This window comes from Schistocerca gregaria, chromosome 1 (assembly GCF_023897955.1).
Source record: "Schistocerca gregaria isolate iqSchGreg1 chromosome 1, iqSchGreg1.2, whole genome shotgun sequence".
In the NCBI taxonomy this organism is placed as follows: Eukaryota; Metazoa; Arthropoda; class Insecta; order Orthoptera; family Acrididae; genus Schistocerca; species Schistocerca gregaria.
Genome location: NC_064920.1, coordinates 730,076,907 through 730,095,709, shown reverse-complemented (window position 1 = coordinate 730,095,709; position 18,803 = coordinate 730,076,907). Strand labels below are relative to the sequence as shown.

The window sequence follows — 18,803 nt, the reverse complement described above, 5'->3', positions numbered from 1 at the left end:
ATGACTGGGATTCAGCAGTAGGAAAAGGAAGAGAAGGTAACGTAGTAGGTGAATATAGAATGGGGGTAAGGAATGAAACAGGAGGCCGCCTGGTAGAATTTTGCTCAGAGCGTAACTTAATCATAGCTAACACTTGGTTCAAGAACCATGAAAGAAGGTTGTATATACGGAAGAGGCCTCGAGATACTGGAAAGTTTCTGACAGATGATATTATGGTAAGACAGGGATTTAGGAACCAGGTATTAAATTGTAAGACATTTCCAGAGGCAGATGTGGTCTCTGACCAAAGTCTATTGGTTATGAACCGTAGATTAAAACTGAAGAAACTGGAAAAAGGTAGGAATTTAAGGAGATGGGACCTGGATAAACTGCCAGAGGTTGTGGAGACTTTCAGGCAGAGCATTAGGGAACAACTGACAACAATGGGGTAAGAAATACAGAAGAAGAATGGGTAGCTTTGAGAAATGAAATAGTGAAGGCAGCAGAGGATCAAATAGGTAAAAAGATGAAGGCTAGTAGAAATCCTTGGGTAACAGAAGAAATGTTGAATTTAATTGACGAAAGGAGAAAATATAAAAATGCAGTAAATGAAGCAGGCAAAAAGGAATACAGACGTCTCAACAATGAGATCGACAGGAAGTGCAAAATGGCTAAACAGGGAGGGCTAGAGGACAAATGTAAGGATGTAGGATATATCACTAGGATAAGATAGATACTGCCTACAGGAAAATTAAAGAGACCTTTGGAGAGAAGAGAACCACGTGTATGAATATCAAGAGCTCAGATGGAAACCCAGTTCTAAGCAAAGAAGGGAAAGCAGAAAGGTGGAAGGAGTATATAGAGGGTCTACACAAGGGCGATGTACTTGAGGACAATATTATGGAAATGGAAGAGGATGTAGATGAAGATGAAATGGGAGATATGATACTGCATGAAGAGTTTGACAGAGCACTGGAAGACCTAAGTCGAAACAAGGCCCCGTGAGTATAAAACATTCCATTAGAACTACTGATAGCCTTGGGAGAGCCAGCACTGACAGAACTCTATCATCTGGTGAGCAAGATGTATGAGACAGGTGAAATACACTCAGACTTCAAGAAGAATATAATAATTCCAATCCCAAAGAAAGCAGGTGTTGACAGGTGTGAAAACTACCGAACTAAGTCACAGCTACAAAATACTAACATGAATTCTTTACAGACGAATGGAAAAACGTGAATGATAAATAGTTTAGACAAGAAGAGAATAGAAGCTTTTGAAATGTGGTGATACAGAAGAATGCTGAAGATTAGATGAGTAGATCACATAACTAATGAGGAGGTATTGAATAGAATTGGGGAGACGAGAAATTTGTGGCAAAACTTGACTAGAAGAAGGAATTGGTTGGTAAGACATGTTCTGAGGCATCAAGGGATCACAAATTTAGAATTGGAGGGCAGCATGGAGGGTAAAAATTGTAGAGGGAGACCAAAAGATGAATACACTAAGCAGATTCAGAAGGATGAAGGTTGCAGTAAGTACTGGGAAATGAAGAAGCTTGCAAAGAATAGAGTAGGATGGAGTGCTGGATCAAACCAGTCTCTGGACTGAAGACCACAACAAAAACAATTTCTCAGGTTTAAATCTAGAACAGTAATCTGCTGTGATGCATTACTTGACTTGTGTTGAAATACCTGAAGTTCTGTATCACTTAGGTGACCCACTTCTATTACAGCAAGAGTCAATTTAAACTTCTGTGCTTCTATAGATAATGGGCGAGATGAGGCTGGGTTGGTGAATTTCATACCTTCAAGCTGCTAAAAGTATTCCTGCAGAGACAATGAAATCGACATCATTAAATACATATTGCCAGCATGTTACACTTAGGACAGGCTCTTCAGTGTGGTAAACAGTTGACAGCACCAGCTGTTGACCATTTTTTACATAACAGCTCGTTTAACAACTGTAAATAAGTACTCACTTAATAAACTGAAAATAACTCCACTATACAAATGTGATCTCAGTGAAGTTACTTTGTCCACTCATATGAGAGAACTGGACAGGAAATGCTGGGGAGATATAGTCTGTGAACTGCAAAGCGAGCAGTACTCATGGTGGGAGAAGTTGCCACTTCTGGAATAATGTTACAGTTACCATACAGGATGATTAAGGATCAATTTCCCTCTACCATTGTATAACACTGTGCAAATATTTACACAAATTCTGTCCAAATGCATTTCTTGCATTTGTATTATTAGTAATTAGTATCTGTATTCCATGTAGTGACAATTCACTTTCTTGGAAATAAACAACACTCCTCGCACAGCGGTGTCACCAGTGATTTGTAACACCAACTACAGAAGGGAATGGGAAATTGCCTGCTCACTTTTCATTTTGCAGACCTATATGGGAGAGAAATGTATGACCACAACCCGGCAACCTATCTTTCCTTGCGCTTCTCACCTCCAGCTCCTCTTCCAGCTTACTACACCCCCATGACATAATTTATCCATTCTACTGCACATAGATGTGGTATACAAATTTGATATTTGTCCTTATCCAATGTTATTTAACAATACACATTCATTTTGTATCACTAAAACACCATTTTTTTAAATTGTGATTTTCCATCCCCTGCGATACGGAAAATATTAGCCCTAGAGAAAAAATAAATGGGAACGTTTTTGTAGGTACTTTAACGTAGTTCAATTCTGTACTGTAAAACATTTTTGTTACAAGTCACAGTTCTCGAGATATTCTAAAGAAACCTAAAAAGTGACCTTTAAATGCCACCCATCCTCATGCTCAAACCCCTTGGTCAGGATTTTTAGTGTGTTTTTCATTACACTTCCCCTACCACTGTACAAAAATTTGGAACTACACAAATATTTTCCCTTTAGTTTCTTTCGTTAGCTGGACTAACACACCTAAGTTGGCTTATGTGCATTTTGGGGGATTTGGTGACTACAATCTTTATGTTAGCCATTATTTCACAAGTTGAAGATTTTCTACATTGATATATTTATCTTTTCCATGAGACTTAGTGTTGACAATATACAGTGGTTAGAAAGAGAGGCATACAAACTTAAGAGTTTCAATGAAAATCATTATATTTCTAAACCCAAGTATGTGTCGTTCCCATTTCATTTTAACTAGAATTCGGGATATATTGTTTCTCAATTGAAGACTCAGAACTGTTACACAGTCCAGCTTTTGAGATTTTCCAAATCATTCTATATTTACACCAGGGAGGTTCCCTAATCTGCCTATAACCTTCACAATCTCTGTTCGTAGTAACTAATTTTAAATTAACCCCTTTGCAGTCACATTATTATTTTCTGTTAGCAGAAGTAGTAGGCAGTAAATATTATTAGAAGTAGTAGTAGTAGATGTTCATTGTATTTAATTGTTATTCATCTAATCTAATATTGTGATCAAGTGACAATTTTACAATCATTGTATGGAATAATAAATCAATCTGTGTAACAATTAAAATACTGTATATTTATATTGATGCCTCGAAGCTTATTTCCAGGCATATGGTTTTTTTCATTGCCTGGCTAATGAGTATGGAATGGAAAACAGGGAGCAGTTTATGAAGTTCGTCAATCAAAGCAAAGGCATGCATAATAAATATCAGGAGCCAAAATCTTACCACCAGAAAGATATGCATGTGGTTCATTAGGTCCTAAATATATGGCTTCCTCGGGTTTCAAAATAATATGATTGAGCAAATATATGGAGAAGCATCCAACATCTCCAGGAAACTGCATATGTAATCGTCTAAACAAATCACCATTAATCAATGTTCTAGTGTCATCATCTGAAATGAAAGTTTATTATCTCTAAAAATCATTTATTTAATTGATCATCCATTCACACAACAATGAACGAATTCAAAGCTATCACATTCTGAAGTTTTGGGTACCTACCTAATGTGTCAAGTCTTTCCAGCAGGTGTGACAGCTGTTTTTCTATTTTACTGGGTTCACATTTCATGAGAGCAGTGAAACATACTTTAAGGTTATGCTCTGCATCCTTTTGTTCACTACATAAAAACTGAGAAGTTACTTCTAGCCCACAAACTTCTCTCAGTTCAGGAACATCTACAGGCACAAAGATTAAATAAATAAATAAATAAATAATAAATAAATAAACAAGATACTGAAGAAGTCTTGCATAAACCACAACAGAGCAGAAAATATTATCTAAGATACTAAAGGATTAAAATATCCCCTAAGAAAATAAGAGACAGTATTTATTGCTTAGCAGATGATCAGTGAACTGTCTCTATTTCTCAATGAGGCTTTTCCATATGATGTTCTTAACACAGTAGTATGGAATCTGTTTTATTTCTGTTTTTGTTTTATACCCAAAATTATGTCAAGTAACATCACTCTCATTTTACACATTTACCTCCTCTGCAATTCAAGTTACCCATTATACATCAGACAACTTATTAAAAATGAAGAGACACAGTAAGGATGCACATTATTCCTACAATGTGTTAAAACAAATTACCAATCGAAGGACTAGAGAGCAAAAATACTGTTACAACTGCGAACTCTGTTGGGTAGTGTGGTGCTACATATCAATCGTGTACCGTAAAACAGTGTAAAAATTTAAAATGTAGAAGAGTGCTAATGTTGCATTTGTTTGTGGTAATTTGCATGTGGTGAACAATGTGGTTGAATGTCTTCAGAGTGGGACGACGATCTTATTAACTAGGCAAGCGGGTTGTGCACAGTCCAATGAATTGTCACACCAAGTCAGAGAAGTGCATTAGTTCTGGAGTAAGAGCCGCAAACGGCAGTAAGGAAGCATTATCTTGAGGCTGCAGCTCTTCTATCCATGTTTGCGCACAAGTAGTATGTTTTCGGAAGGGGTCCACCTTGAGCAAAAGACTCTCTTTTCCCTTTCCTTCTATTGCCCAAGATATGTTTTGCTGAAGTTTCGGGATCATTAATGACTTATTTTCTTTCTATTAACCAACAGGAAAAATACCCTTTACTACTTGCATGCATATAAATTAAAGTTTTTAAGAAAATGTTTAGTAATCTGGAAAAGCAGACAAAGAATTGTACAGATACCATTTTATCACATACTGTGGTTTCCTGTTTTCTTTTTTTCTTTTTGTGTTACATCTGTTTTCCTTCCACAGTTATTTCATCTGCAACCATACAGAATGCAGTGTGGAGAAGCTATTTACCTCAAAATTGTATACAAACTGTGAAAACAAGACGCCAAACAGTTGATTAGTTGACAGTGATCTGGGTGTGAGTTTTGGGGAAAAAAAGATAATTAAAACACACACACACACACACACACACACACACACACACACACACACACACACACACACACACACACACGCGCGCGCGCGTGCATGGCAAAGACACCTCACACAGATTCAAACCTTCCACCAAGAACACATCAACCGTTTGTGGTGATATCTTAGCGACAACACTGACCAGAGAGTCTCCATGGTGGATTGGATTATCTGTGAGGCACACAACAAAGACATTTCAGTCTAGAACCTCATGAAATGTTGATATGTTGCATTGAGCTCTGTCATGATAAAGTCATTTCACTCAATATTGTGTCATCTATGTTTGTGGTAATTTTCCCTGTATCGATAAGTGATTACTGTGACTGTAAACACAACAGCAGGGGCATTGCCTCGGGCTGTCAGTGGCGCCAGTAATAGCTGGTGAGGCACCTGCAGCAATGCAGAGATGGTGACCACACCAGAGCAATCGGCCCCGTGCTTTGGATAAGCAGAATGTGTATTTACATCATTTGGAATTTTGGATGACAACTCCAAGTTTGTGACATTGATCTGGCACCTCACTGACAACATGTGACATCATATTGACACCCCCGGCACACAATAAATCTGCAATGGCCATATCGGCAGTGATTCAACCCTATCCCACACTCCAGAAATTTACTTTGACAAGCAATCTATGATGAACAGCTATCATATAAAACCCCATTTCAGCTTAGGTGGCGGCTCAGAACTTTATTGGACATGAATCTGATGCTGGACACTGCATCATGGGCAAATGTGATACTGCCACCTCACCTTCAGCTTGCAATGATCGCACATGGAGCAAAACCACTTAACAAGAAGATCAGCCTTGCGCGTACGATGCAACATATTCCTTTGTCAAATGTTAGATTTCTTTCACCAACCTCACGTGGTGGACTGGGCCAACCATGGCCAATGACAGCCTGGGCAATGACCAGCCACTACTCTTGCAACCGACAACACTACGCTGTGCCTCTGCTGCGTCCAGGTCAGAGGATTGCTGGTACCACACCCAGTTTGGCGACACCGAGAACAACTGCTATTCTCCCAGCTGGTTCCGAGACTTCAAATGCGGGCCACTGTAAATTCATCAGCCCGCACTGGGATGTCAAGTCGTACCTATCATGCAAGATGCACATCTTTCATGTTGGCACACCAGAGGGATGAAAGATTGTAAGTTCTGGACAGACCTTAACTCACACACATATTTGTCATAGATACAGGATTGTATGTTAGCACAGTTTCAGAAGATATGTTCACACAGCTCACTGGTATGTTTGGGGTGTACATCAGTGCCACTGACAATTCTCCAATGTCTGTACATGGAACAGTACATCATGTCATACATCTCAACACAGATTTCCAATGCCTGTGGACTTTCTAGGTCACAGACATTTGCGAACCACTGGTGGGGCTTGACTTCCTCCAACACTTTCACCTGTCTCCAAACTTGGAACATACTGTGCTTCTTTAGTACACAACATGTGATCTCATCTTGGGGCTTTACACTCCATCACCACCTCCTCGGGCGCACAACTGTGTGTACTGCCGAGCTGCCTAGCTACAATGAGATAGCCACACATTGGCTCAAAGTGCCAATTAAAGAAGTCACAGTGGAATTTACCACTTGAAATTTCATTAACAGGTGGATAGTTCACTTTGGCTGTCGTTAAACAATTACAGAACTAAAGGGAGATAATTGAAATCCTCTCTACTCGACACTCTGCAACTTTTGCAGCCCCACTCGTGATGGCCTTGTGAAGCATTGGCACTGCACCTGAGTACTGCACTTATGTGCCGTGGCGGAGGTGGAGGAGATCTTGTCATGGGTGTACTTGGGGTTTTTACAGCATTTAAAGAGGACCTGAAGGCTTCCCTGGCAGAAGTCCTATGTGGTCAAGCACTTATACTTCCAGCAGAGCTCATCTTAATGACACCTACCCCAGATCTTGTAGATATCCCAGCATTTGTGGAATTGGTGGAACGCCACACTAGAAAATGCAGTTGACACGCCTATGACACACACTCCACCAAAAACCTCCCTCCACTAAGAACTATTGGACTGTGATTATGTCGTGCTATGTGATGACACTATTGGGCCAGCCCAGCAGCCACCATATTCTGGATTGATTCCAGTTGTCAAGTGCGTACCACACACCTTTGATGTTGTAGTCAATGGGAAAATAACAACGGTATTTGTCCACAGACTCTAACTGGCATGCATCCTTGGTGACCTTGGAACACCATGCCCTACTAATTTAGCTTCTACATGTTGACCATGTTGGTTACTCCCTTGTCGACATGACTTTGGCCTTCTTGCAGCCCAGCATTATGGCAGTCGTCTCTCTCAACGTCTGTGACTTCCACCTCGAAGACGTCAGTGTCAAACTAGTTGACCTCGATTTTCATAATAGACATCAACTGTGAAGCTTCTGTCACACCCACTGCTGCAGTTGCCCACCTGCTCACTCATTTCTAATGATTACCACCATTCACTGACTATCCAGCATTATCCTGTCGTCTACCAGGAGATGGTGTCTTAGGATTTACCAATGCAAACTGGTAAAAGCTGGATCGAAGACTCCTGCCTCCGTCATACAGGTTCAGACAAGTTCCAATGTTGCCAATTTTGTGTTCAGTTAAGTTTCTTTGTTAGCAATTATGAGTTCTCAGTCCACTCACTGCTGCGTAGCTTCAGTCAGTGTCGAGCACTGTGCGTACGGTCATCTTTGTGACTCATTTTAGTGGTGTTTCTTTTGCAGCTTTACATCAGAATGAGTGTTATTAGTAACAGATTTTACGAACTTTTAAGTGAATCAGTGAATAGTAAGAAGGACAACAATTTTTATTTGAAGTGATACAATATTCCCAACATCGGAGGTGAAGAGAAACTCATAGCACCGGTGTCTGCTGGAAAAGAAGAAATTCATTATTATGTTTGTTTTGATGAACTGTTTAACATACTACACGAGACCTGTGTTGCTATAGGCCACAGCGGCCAAACACAGGCGATTGTGGAACTGAATTCTAGGTACAAGAATGTGACTGGTAAATCAATTGTTACTTATATGAGATTATGTGAACCATGTCAGAAAAAGCAAAAAGCATTAAAAGGGGTGTTGTAGTGAAATCTATCTTATGTAGTGAAATGAATTCACAATGCCAAATTGACTTAATCGACATGCAGGCAAACCCAGACAATAAGTCGAAGTTCATACTTATATACAAAGATAATTTGACAAAATTTCTTATTCACCATGCACTAACTTCAAAAAGGGCTGATGAAGTAGCATATCATCTTTCGGATATTTTTACCATCTTTGGTGCCCCACGCATCCTTCAGTCTGATAATAGTAGAGAGTTTTGTAACCAAATGATTCAAAGTTTATGTGGGTTTTGGAGTGATACAAAGATAGTCCATGGGAAACCGAAGCACAGTCAGTCTCAGGGACCAGTCAAAAGAGCAAATCAAGATATCGAAAATATGTTATCAACATGGATGGAAACAAACGAAACTTCAGAATCATCTGAAGGGCCAAGGTTTGCGCAAGCAATGAGAATCATGAAGGGATCAGATGTTCATCATATGAAGCCATGTTTGGGGTACCAATGAAAGCGGCCATTGTGACCTCAGTTGCTCCACATGATATTATAAAAAATATAAACACTAAAGATGATTTGGAAACAATGTTAAACACCACTTCCACTGACTTACAGGAAACTGAAAATAATGGCCAAGGAATAGATGCCAGTGAATCAAGTACTGGAACAGAAGGAGTGGAGGTAGAAAGTGTGGCTGCAGCAAGTGAGGAATCACCAATGACACTGGATTCGACGACAGTTAACAGGACACCGACACCAGCTGATGGTTGTGATGAGATGTTGACAACTTCCAACAATGTTAATAAAGTGAAACGGATCTGAGAAGCTGCCAAAGAAGATCTTCAATTGCAGGCAAAGAAAATGAAAGCAGTCTCATGTAACAAATCTTCAAAACCTCCAGCTGGACACAATGTGAGGACTAAAGTACCAGATGTAGACAGAGCAAAAATTGATGCAAAATCTATAATAGCAGTAGCAATAAATATTCAGGATGACAAATTTTATCAACTTGGTACCAAAACTGTAAACTGAAGTCATTGTACACTAGGAACCAATTTACATTGTGCAAAGAAAATTTTATCAATGTCGAAGAAGTAGCAAGAGAAGAAATTAATCTATGGGAAGTGGTTGCCAAACAATCTTTTGTTGGAGGAGAAGGGTTCAAAAAGTGCAATAGCTTCAACTAAAAAATGCTTGTGTAAATCATCTCCCATATTATGTAATTCAAAATGCCACAATAGTCAGCCTTGTTGTAACAACAATTAACGTTCATAAGGTAACATTTTTTTCACTAATATGAAATATTGCTCATTATAATCACATTGGAATGCAAGAATGTTTAAAATACATAAATTTACAATAAATAGAAACTATTTCAACAAACTGTTAAGCTGATTTTTTAAAATTAATCCAGTTTTACAAGTTGGTATGGGTACATCCTAAGATTTACCAATGTCTCTTGTTAAAAGTTCGAAATCTATGCATATAATAAGAAATTTCAGACTTTTACCATACCGTAATGGTAAGCCTTAAGTTTCATCAGTTAATTCTAGGATTTACTCACCATTTAATTCTAGGATTTACCAATCATCTTATTTTACAGTAACATATATACAAACCTTTGACTGGTCTTCAAATTTCTAAGGAATTTCTTAAAAACTCGAATGTATATATTTACAAACAGTGAAGAGCACATTTCCTGATGTTTAACAAAAAGAAAATAAAAGCCCACGGATGGTGCTGAAACTTCGCAAAAAATGTCTGGTTAATTTTTTCTAGACCGAACCCCTTTCAGAAATAAATAGTAAAACAAACTAAAGCAAACAAAAAAATCTCAAATATGTACTTATTTGTTGTATTCTGATCTGTCAAACTGACATTTATTTTGAGACTGACAATTAAGTAATTATTGTAATGTGTTGTCCATGGAAATGTTTAATGTGTAGAGTTACTGTATTTGAGAGCAAGAAAATATGGAACATAGACCTGACAAGTGTCATGTTTATCTATCCAAAAGCATACTGCGCTAACTTCTTGGCTTCCAGTATTTACTGCCAAATCTGAGGATTAAGTCCAAGATTTATCCACTGTCAACCTAAAAGCGAAGTAAATAATATTCAGCACTCACTGTTCAAGAGAAAAGGCAAGCTCAATAAAAAATTAGTCATTAAAAAAAGGGGGACATTACATTCTGGCACCATGATGAAAGGACCCAGAACAATTACCTCTGGAAGTAAATTGAACAGATGAATAAAAATGATAAATCTAATACAGAATTACTAAAGAAGACTTGTGAATATTAACTGAACACTGTTGTCATTGACAATCCTGTCAACAGCAGGATATTACAATGAAGTACAGAAATAATTATCAGTACTACAGACAATTCAGAAGAAATTAGTGTTTAAATGAATATTAATTAATTGACAATATATAGTCAATAGTCAATGAATCGAAAGATCGGTGGTCAACGATTACCGAGGCCTACAACTTTTTCATCGCGTCCAAAACAAATTTCACAGCAGTGGACAAGAGCAACATCAGCTGTGCACCTACCGACAGCAACTTAGTTTCACCATCTAGTCTTCAATATCTCTTACATATTCCCTATTCTAACAGGCAAACAACCCAAATAATTAGACAACATTACCTCAAATTTCAACTGTCAAAAACATGTTCTCAAATTTCTGCTAACAACACATTAACTTCGTCTTCACAGAACACACAACTTGACTCCAGGGGAAAAAAAAGGAAGAGCATTTATAGGATTGAGACAAAAATATAGAAACATCATGAGAAATACATCCTTGAACATAAATGTAGATGCTAACCAACCCTGCAGGTCGTGCAGTTACATTTGACCACAAACAGCAACTGTGCAGTGCCCTCAAAGTGCTGCAAGTGCTGGCATAAGATGTTGCCAGCACACTGGTCGGCAAAAGATGAAGTGCGAAGATCAATTATTAGGTGCTGGATCAAGTACGCTTATCATGAGAGACAGAGGCCAGAGAGACACTCAAAAGCAACACGCTACCAACATTTGCTTGACAGCATGTATTTAGGCCACTGCCACTGACCCGAGGGTCTCACTCAAACATCCAATTTGGCGCCTGTCAGTTTACTTGCAGAGCAGGTTTAGTTTTACAGGCTACGACAGTACATAGCGCACAGATTAGTGACTACAGCAGGACTAGTTTTCTTCAACCAGAATTTTTCTTTACTAACAGTGAGAAATTAAAGCTTGTAGCAGCAAAACTACCAATATTGACATTACATCGGTCAGCAAGAGTGCTCTTACTCATGTGCTTGTAGAATAAAACAGCGACTCTATTCTATTTAAGTAAATGTCTCCATTTGATGTAAATAAATAATCATATTAATCCACGTATGCATTTGTGTTGTAGAAAGAGGATACCAATCATCATAACAACATCCTCTCCATTGCTTCCTTATGGTACAAGACTACAGTGGCAAACGAGGATAATTCAGTGGCAGTCGAAGTTAAACAACTTAGCCGACGATTTTACTTGCTGCTCTTGTGTGCAAGTGGTTCTATTTGCTAATTTGTTGTTGTGTTCTTGCATGTATTCTAGGAGCGGAGCTGCAGAACTAATCAAATCTCTCTTTCCAGACGCTTTGTTTGCTTTCTAATATAACGCATTTGTGTAAACCATGAATTCCCTGCCACATACACCCACTGTCCCCAAATCTCAGCCACAGATGGCCAATGTGGCGGATCAAACACAAGTTTTTCACTTTCATACTGAAACCTTATTGACTACAGTCCAACAACTACTGGCTGCACAAGCTGTGTTGGCCACACAACCACAACCAACCAACTAACCAGCCCAAAAAGCGCCGCTGACCAGTATACCAACTGTTCTGGCATAACCTCAAACACTGGAAAGAAGAGGCGGCACACAAGAGCAGAGAAGGCTGTGAAGAAACATATCATCAGTGGGTAACATACTTGCGAGGTATGACAAGAAAATGCAAATTTAAACGTGTTTGTGGTGCTTTGTATTCAGAAATTATGTAGGGTGATGCAATCGTGTACAATGCACCTGATGTCAAAATCATAAAACAAGTTTTGAAACAGTCCGATCCATCATTTTAACAGGTAGTGCAAACATATGATTCCGGTGCCTTGTTGGAATAGCTATTTGTCTGACTAAGTCCCTTAGTTGTGATTGCCCCATTCCGCACCAGCAGTGTGCGCTTGCCACACAAAGTAAACAACCTTCCAGGCCACATACACAGTTCACTAAACAGGCAGCTACATAGGTGAATATAATTAAGTCTTGCCCTCACTGTTTTATACGGCACAAACGCCAAGACTGCCCCTCCCGTCAAACTCAGTGTTATGTTTGTGGACGGAAAGGACATGTGCAATCCGTAGGTTTGCAATGGAACAAACATAAGCATTCAACCTACTCACAAAACTCTCGTCACAAGGCCCATGTCATTGATTTAGCAGGATATTCCAAGTCTGCAACTGGCAAGCATGCAGTTTTGTCAGTGGCATGTCAGTCAAACAAACTTCTTGTTCATTTACTTATTTGTGGAAAACGTAGGAAATTTCAATTGAACATGGTTGCCTCTGTCACATTGCTCAAGCGCTACACACATGCACTGTTAGACTCCCAACACCTGTCTACAACTAGCACACGACTGATGGCTTATAAGGGACAACACATTCCCGTGCTCGGAACATGCATTGCTCGCATACGCGATAGTGACATTTACAGTGCTACAATCACGAGAGTGTGAAAACATATTTGATCTTGACTCTTTCGAATTGTTTGGCTTTAACATTCAGGACAATTTGCTGTCAGTTTCTGCATTCAGTGCCAGAGACAGTGTAGCTAGCTTGATAAAGGAATTCCCAGTACTCTTTTCTGAAGGTTTAGGCAAAGCTTTCAATTTTGTTGCACATTTTATGCTGAAAGACAATGCTCAGCTGAAATTTTGTGAGCCAGAACTGTTCCCCATTGCATTACAGGACATAAGTCACTGTTGTACCTCAAGACTTGCAAGATAGCAGAGTTATTGCGCCCATATCAGCTAGTCAATGGACAAGTCCACTGGTTTTGCTCCCCAAACCTTCAGATCACATTCACCTCTGTGCTGGCTTTAAGTCTGCAGTCAACCAACAAACTGTCACAGATACTTAACCATTGCCACGCCCAGAAGATCTTACGGACAAATTAGGTGCTGGATCTACTTTTCTAAAATCAATTTGCGCAACATATATCTTTAAATACCGCTCGATGAAGAATCACAAAAAGTGTGTGTAGGAAATACTCATTTGGGCTTGTTTAAGTATTTGTGTTTGCCTTTTGGCAGTACTTCCGTCCCCATCATATTCCAGCAGTATTTTGAATAGCTGACTGCACATGTGCCAAACTATTCAAACTATTTGGACAATATTATAGCAGCAGGTTGAACACCTGCAGAAAATATTGCAAATTTACATGCTTTGATTCGTATGTTATCTGGTGCAGGACTAAAGTATAGACTGGACAAGAGTTATTTTTCAAACCTGAGTTACAGTATCTTATTCATGCCATAAACAGTCAAGGCGTACATCCTCTGCAGTTGCATTTGTTACCCATATGAGGCTCCCACCCACGAGACGGACCATCACCAGCGTAATTTCTGCATGACTGCCGCCATCAGATGCTGCTACACTTGCGACACCCACCACACCATCCAGTGCTGCCAATGGTCTGCAAGTATCGCTTTGCAATTTTGTAGGCAACTCTGCATGGTGGGAAAGAGGCGTGATGCAGGAAATGGATCTTTTACATACTCGATGGTTTGCATTGCCACCACCAGAACCAAATTTGTGAGTGTCATTTGCCCCATGATTGGCTGATTTTCTTCCCCCAGATTCAAGGCCTATGGACCCGTGCGGCCTTTTCAGCCATCAGAGCACCCCAGGATGAGCAGATGAATGATGCGCCATCACCCCTCCCATCCCCAATCGCCAACCCGATGGAGGTGGACCCGTCGTCACCATCGCTGTGGCTGTCATCGTCCCAGGACATGCCCTGACTCCTGCATGTGTGCCCAGGCAGAAGTTTTTGGAGAATGTTCCTGTTGCCCCGCAAGCCAGATAGTGGGGTATGGTCAGGAGTACACTACCCTCCACAGTCACAGCTCTTGGCTCATCTCTACATCCAGCATCCTGCCTCCCCCTCACTGTTGTTTGCATCCTCCCTACATGGCAGGGGGGTAGCGGAATGTGCTAGCTGAAGCTGTTGCCAGTACAGCGGTCAGCAAAGAGGAAGCTCGACAATTGAATAGTAGGGGCTGGATCAAGCGCGCCTATCACAAGAGAAGCCAGGGTCACACCCACAAACAACACCCCACCAACACCCTCTCGACAGCATGTATTTAGACCATCGCTGCTGACTGGAGGGCCTCATTCCACAATCTGATTTAGTGTCTGTCAGTTTACTCGCAGAGCGGGTTCAGTCATGACAGGCTACTACAGTACATAGCAAACAGATTAGTGACTACAGCGGGATTAGTTTACTTCAACTAGAATTGTACTTTACTAGCAATGAGAAACTAAAGCTTGTAACAGCAAGATTACCAATATTGACATTACATTAGTCTGCAAGAGGACTATTACTGATGTGCTTGTACCACAAAACATGGACTCTATTCCAGTTAAGTAAATGTTTCCAGTTAACGTAAATAAAGAACCATATTAATCCACGTGCACATTTGTGTTGTAGAAAGAGGATACCAGCCACCCGTAACAACATCCTCTCCCTTGCTTCCTTGCAGTACAAGACTCTACACTGCAAATGTTAGTTGCAGCCATAAGAACAGTGTTCAGTGTAGTTGTTAGCGTATTATCTCAGAGCTAAGTAAATTCCAGTGTCATCAAATTGTTGGTGTCTGTAACCAACGTAAATGATGTTTGTGGTGATACAAGAGGCACCACATCAAAGATTTATACTGCATACAGGAAAAGCAGAAAACATTACCCACTAAATCACAATGTGGTCAAAGATGTGTGTGTTGAGTGATTGTAACAGATGGTCACTGAAGACAATTACAACAAGAATAAGAGGATGACAGCTGTATAAGTCATGACGGCACCTGTATAACTCATTGCAGAACTAAATTTATGTATGTATTATTCTCCTACATGAACAATTTCTTGCACATGAAATTTAAAACTTTGACTTTCATTTTGCTGTCTCCAAATGAGATACCAGACTGGTCAACAAGTGACTGGATGGAAGCCTTAGACCCACTCCTGGATGTTACATAGGACCAGAATTTTCTCCAGTTCTCTGCCAGATCTATTGCTAAGGTATGACAGTGGTAGCAGTTGTAAGCTTCATACATATATCTCGTCACAGATGCACGAATCTCTACTAATCTTCACTTGTCGTCATTTGTGCATTCTCTTTTGAACTGGGAGTGCTAAAGCCTCTGCTACCTCAGTAGTTTCTGAATTTCGTTATTATACCATGGTGGGTCTTTTCCATCCTTAATCCACTTAGCAGAGACATAACTCTCTAGAATACGATTAACAACCTCCTTAAACTTTACCATCACTCCTCTGCGTCCATCTTACTGGAACTAAGTGGTGCCAGTTCACTGTTCAAGTGAGATGTTTATCTGTTTTTCGTAACAGAAATATTATCCTAGACTTCTTGAATGATTTAACTTTCATAACCATAGTTGCTATAATGACACCATGATCACTAATCCCCCTTTCTATACTGACACTGTCGTTAAGGACCAGCCTATTTGTAGCTACAAGGTCTAAGATATTTCCATTGCATGTGGACTTCCGAACCAGCTGCTCAGGACATTTTTCAGCAAAAGTGTGTCCTAAAGTACTTTGTACGACTGTTGTACCCCCTACAATGAATCCATTGGCATTCCAGTCTGTACTCGGTATGGAATGACTTTAGAGCTGTCACAGCAGAATCGGGTGGCCCGTAAAACATCCAACATTAACTTGGTTTCACTTACACCTGTTATACGTGACCAGATATATTTTCTGGCACTTTGTTTTGACTTCAATAGAGGCGATATTTTTGTCAACTGCAATAACCACTCCCTTTTCTGTTGTCTCTACTCTCTCTTTCCAATATATGTTCTATGAATCACTAAATATTTCAAAGCTTTCCACTTAAGAGTTTCAATCAGCATTCAGGCTTGAGAATAATTTTGAGCACAAGAACTTTTCTGGAAGGCACTAAATTCAGGAACCTTGTTATGAATACTTCCAACAATTTACTAATAGAATTCTGCCAGTCAAAGTGTTTCTGCATATCGACTGGCGAGTGTTCATCAGAGTAACTCAAACTACCGCCTACCATAAAAAACACTCATGTCCACTCCATAAGCACTCTGCTACCTGAATAGCTGATTCCTTTGTGTAGTGCATCCTTGACCTCTAAAGTGGAGTCCCGCAAACCCCAACCGATAACACAGGTCTTGAAATCTGCAGTCAAGACCATCAGCGTCAATGAATCCTTTGGTTGAGATCCTAAAATTGGCTCCAGACCAAAGGACCAATTCCGATCTGCCAGAGACAGTGCTCATATGTGTATGAGGTGTGCTTGCTCACGTGAATAAATCTCTCTCTCTCTCTCTCTCTCTCTCTCTCTCTCTCTGTGTGTGTGTGTGTGTGTGTGTGTGTGTGTGTGTGTGTGTTTTTCCTTTTCTGAAGAAGGCTTTGGCCAAAAGTTAACGTGTAACTCTCTTTTCGTTGTGTCTGTTAGCAATCAACGTGTTTTCTTTACAATATGTAGCAATGTATCTTTTCCTTATATTGCTGTTATTACAACCTGAGATTTCCATTGTTTAATGAGTCTACTAATTACACGTTCAGTGATTGAGCTTGTCTTGTAAGTACAGCAAATATGTTCACAAGATTTTCAATAATATGAGTCTTGCAAGCCACATCTGAAGAAGACATACTGTGTGTGTTGTTTCTTTCTGACTAGGAAATTTGTAATGCTGTGGACAGTATGTATTTGGTGCAATGGGTCCTAATTGTAGTTTACTTTGATGATGAATGACTGGGAATCGTAGTATACTAGAAATTACTGAAGGCTTTGTTTGTTGCTGAGGCTGCTTCTGTGTTTTGAAACTGCCATTCACAATACTTTCGCATGCCCCGTAAGAAATGTAAACAGTTGTGATGTCACACTCATCAAAATGAGGCCCATGAGAAAGATGCATCAAAGGCAGTTTGTTGTTATGAAGTATTGCATAGCCTTTGACACATTTTGCTGTCAGCACATGTTTGTGTGGGCACTGTGTTCTGTTGTTGTAAATGACACATTTTCTTTGGAACTGAAGTTTAATGTAAGTGTTCTTTTCTCATATATGTCTTATTGCTGCAGTGTTATTCTGCAGTAGCAGAGTAAAGTCAAATTTTTTGTTATTGTATCAGTTCTTACAAGTCAAAATTACAAAAATTGAACTGAAAACTAAAACAATGAAAATTCCACAAAAATCCTGGGCTTTCCCTGGATGTCTCCCAGATGAATAAATCCCCAGCTTTTTCCTGGATTTCCCCGTTGCCCCGAGGTATATATAGCCTATATATAGTGGTCAACTTGCTTGTGCTCTCGGAGCCACTGAAACATCGCAACTTTCGCATAAGGTCTGCCTTATCAATCGAGTTATGATTCCCTTTACAATGAACACACATGGTACTTGGATTTGAGCACCCATCTGCTGAATGGCTGTTACCGCAAGTTCTGAGAACGACACTGGCTACTGATATAGATTGTTAAACAGTTAGCTTTCACCCGAAGCCTTCTCCACACACACATTCACACAAGCAAGAACAACTCGTGCAAACATGGCCATTATCTCTGGCAGTGCCATTACTTGTTTGTGTGTGTGTGTGTGTGTGTGTGTGTGCGTGTGTGTGTGTGTGTGTGTGTGTTTGTGTTTTCTGTTCTCAAGAATGCTTTGGCTGAAAGCTATATGTGCAACAGTCTCTTCTCTGAGAAAGATGACCAAGAATTCCCATTTAAAACATGCTTATGTCATCCTGAAGCCGAGAAATTCTATCAATGATTGCATTCTATCAATGATTGCATTTATTCATCATCACTAACATTCACATCAATATCGTGGATTACATCACACTTGGTTAACCTGTGAGCTGGAATGTAGGCAAATACTGTGTACTAGGACACAGTAATGATTCTACTAAATTGTTTGCCACTTGTGCAGAAGTTAGGTTTATTCTAAGTTATTTGTCCCTACTAAGCTGATATTTATTATGTTCCTTCGTAAGCCTGGTCCTGCTTGAAAAACAATTTTTCCCAATGGCATCATGTGCATGTTGCCAACATCTACAGCCTTTCCTTCTATGTATATGCAAAAAGGACCTGATAAATTGACTTTGTGTCAA

General features: G+C 39.7%; 1 protein-coding gene across 2 annotated transcripts in view; it reads right to left on the bottom strand.

The window, feature by feature from the left end:
- The window catches only part of LOC126267072 (mannose-6-phosphate isomerase-like), a 100,823-nt gene that overhangs the window by 19,244 nt on the left and 62,776 nt on the right, over positions 1–18,803 (bottom strand). For both annotated transcript variants that reach the window (XM_049971934.1, XM_049971941.1), the window contains exons 4-5: positions 3,912–4,085; positions 3,635–3,802 (exon numbers count right to left, since the gene is read on the bottom strand). In XM_049971934.1, coding sequence (XP_049827891.1) covers positions 3,635–3,802; positions 3,912–4,085 — 342 coding nt within the window. The remainder of the gene's footprint in view (positions 1–3,634; positions 3,803–3,911; positions 4,086–18,803) is intronic.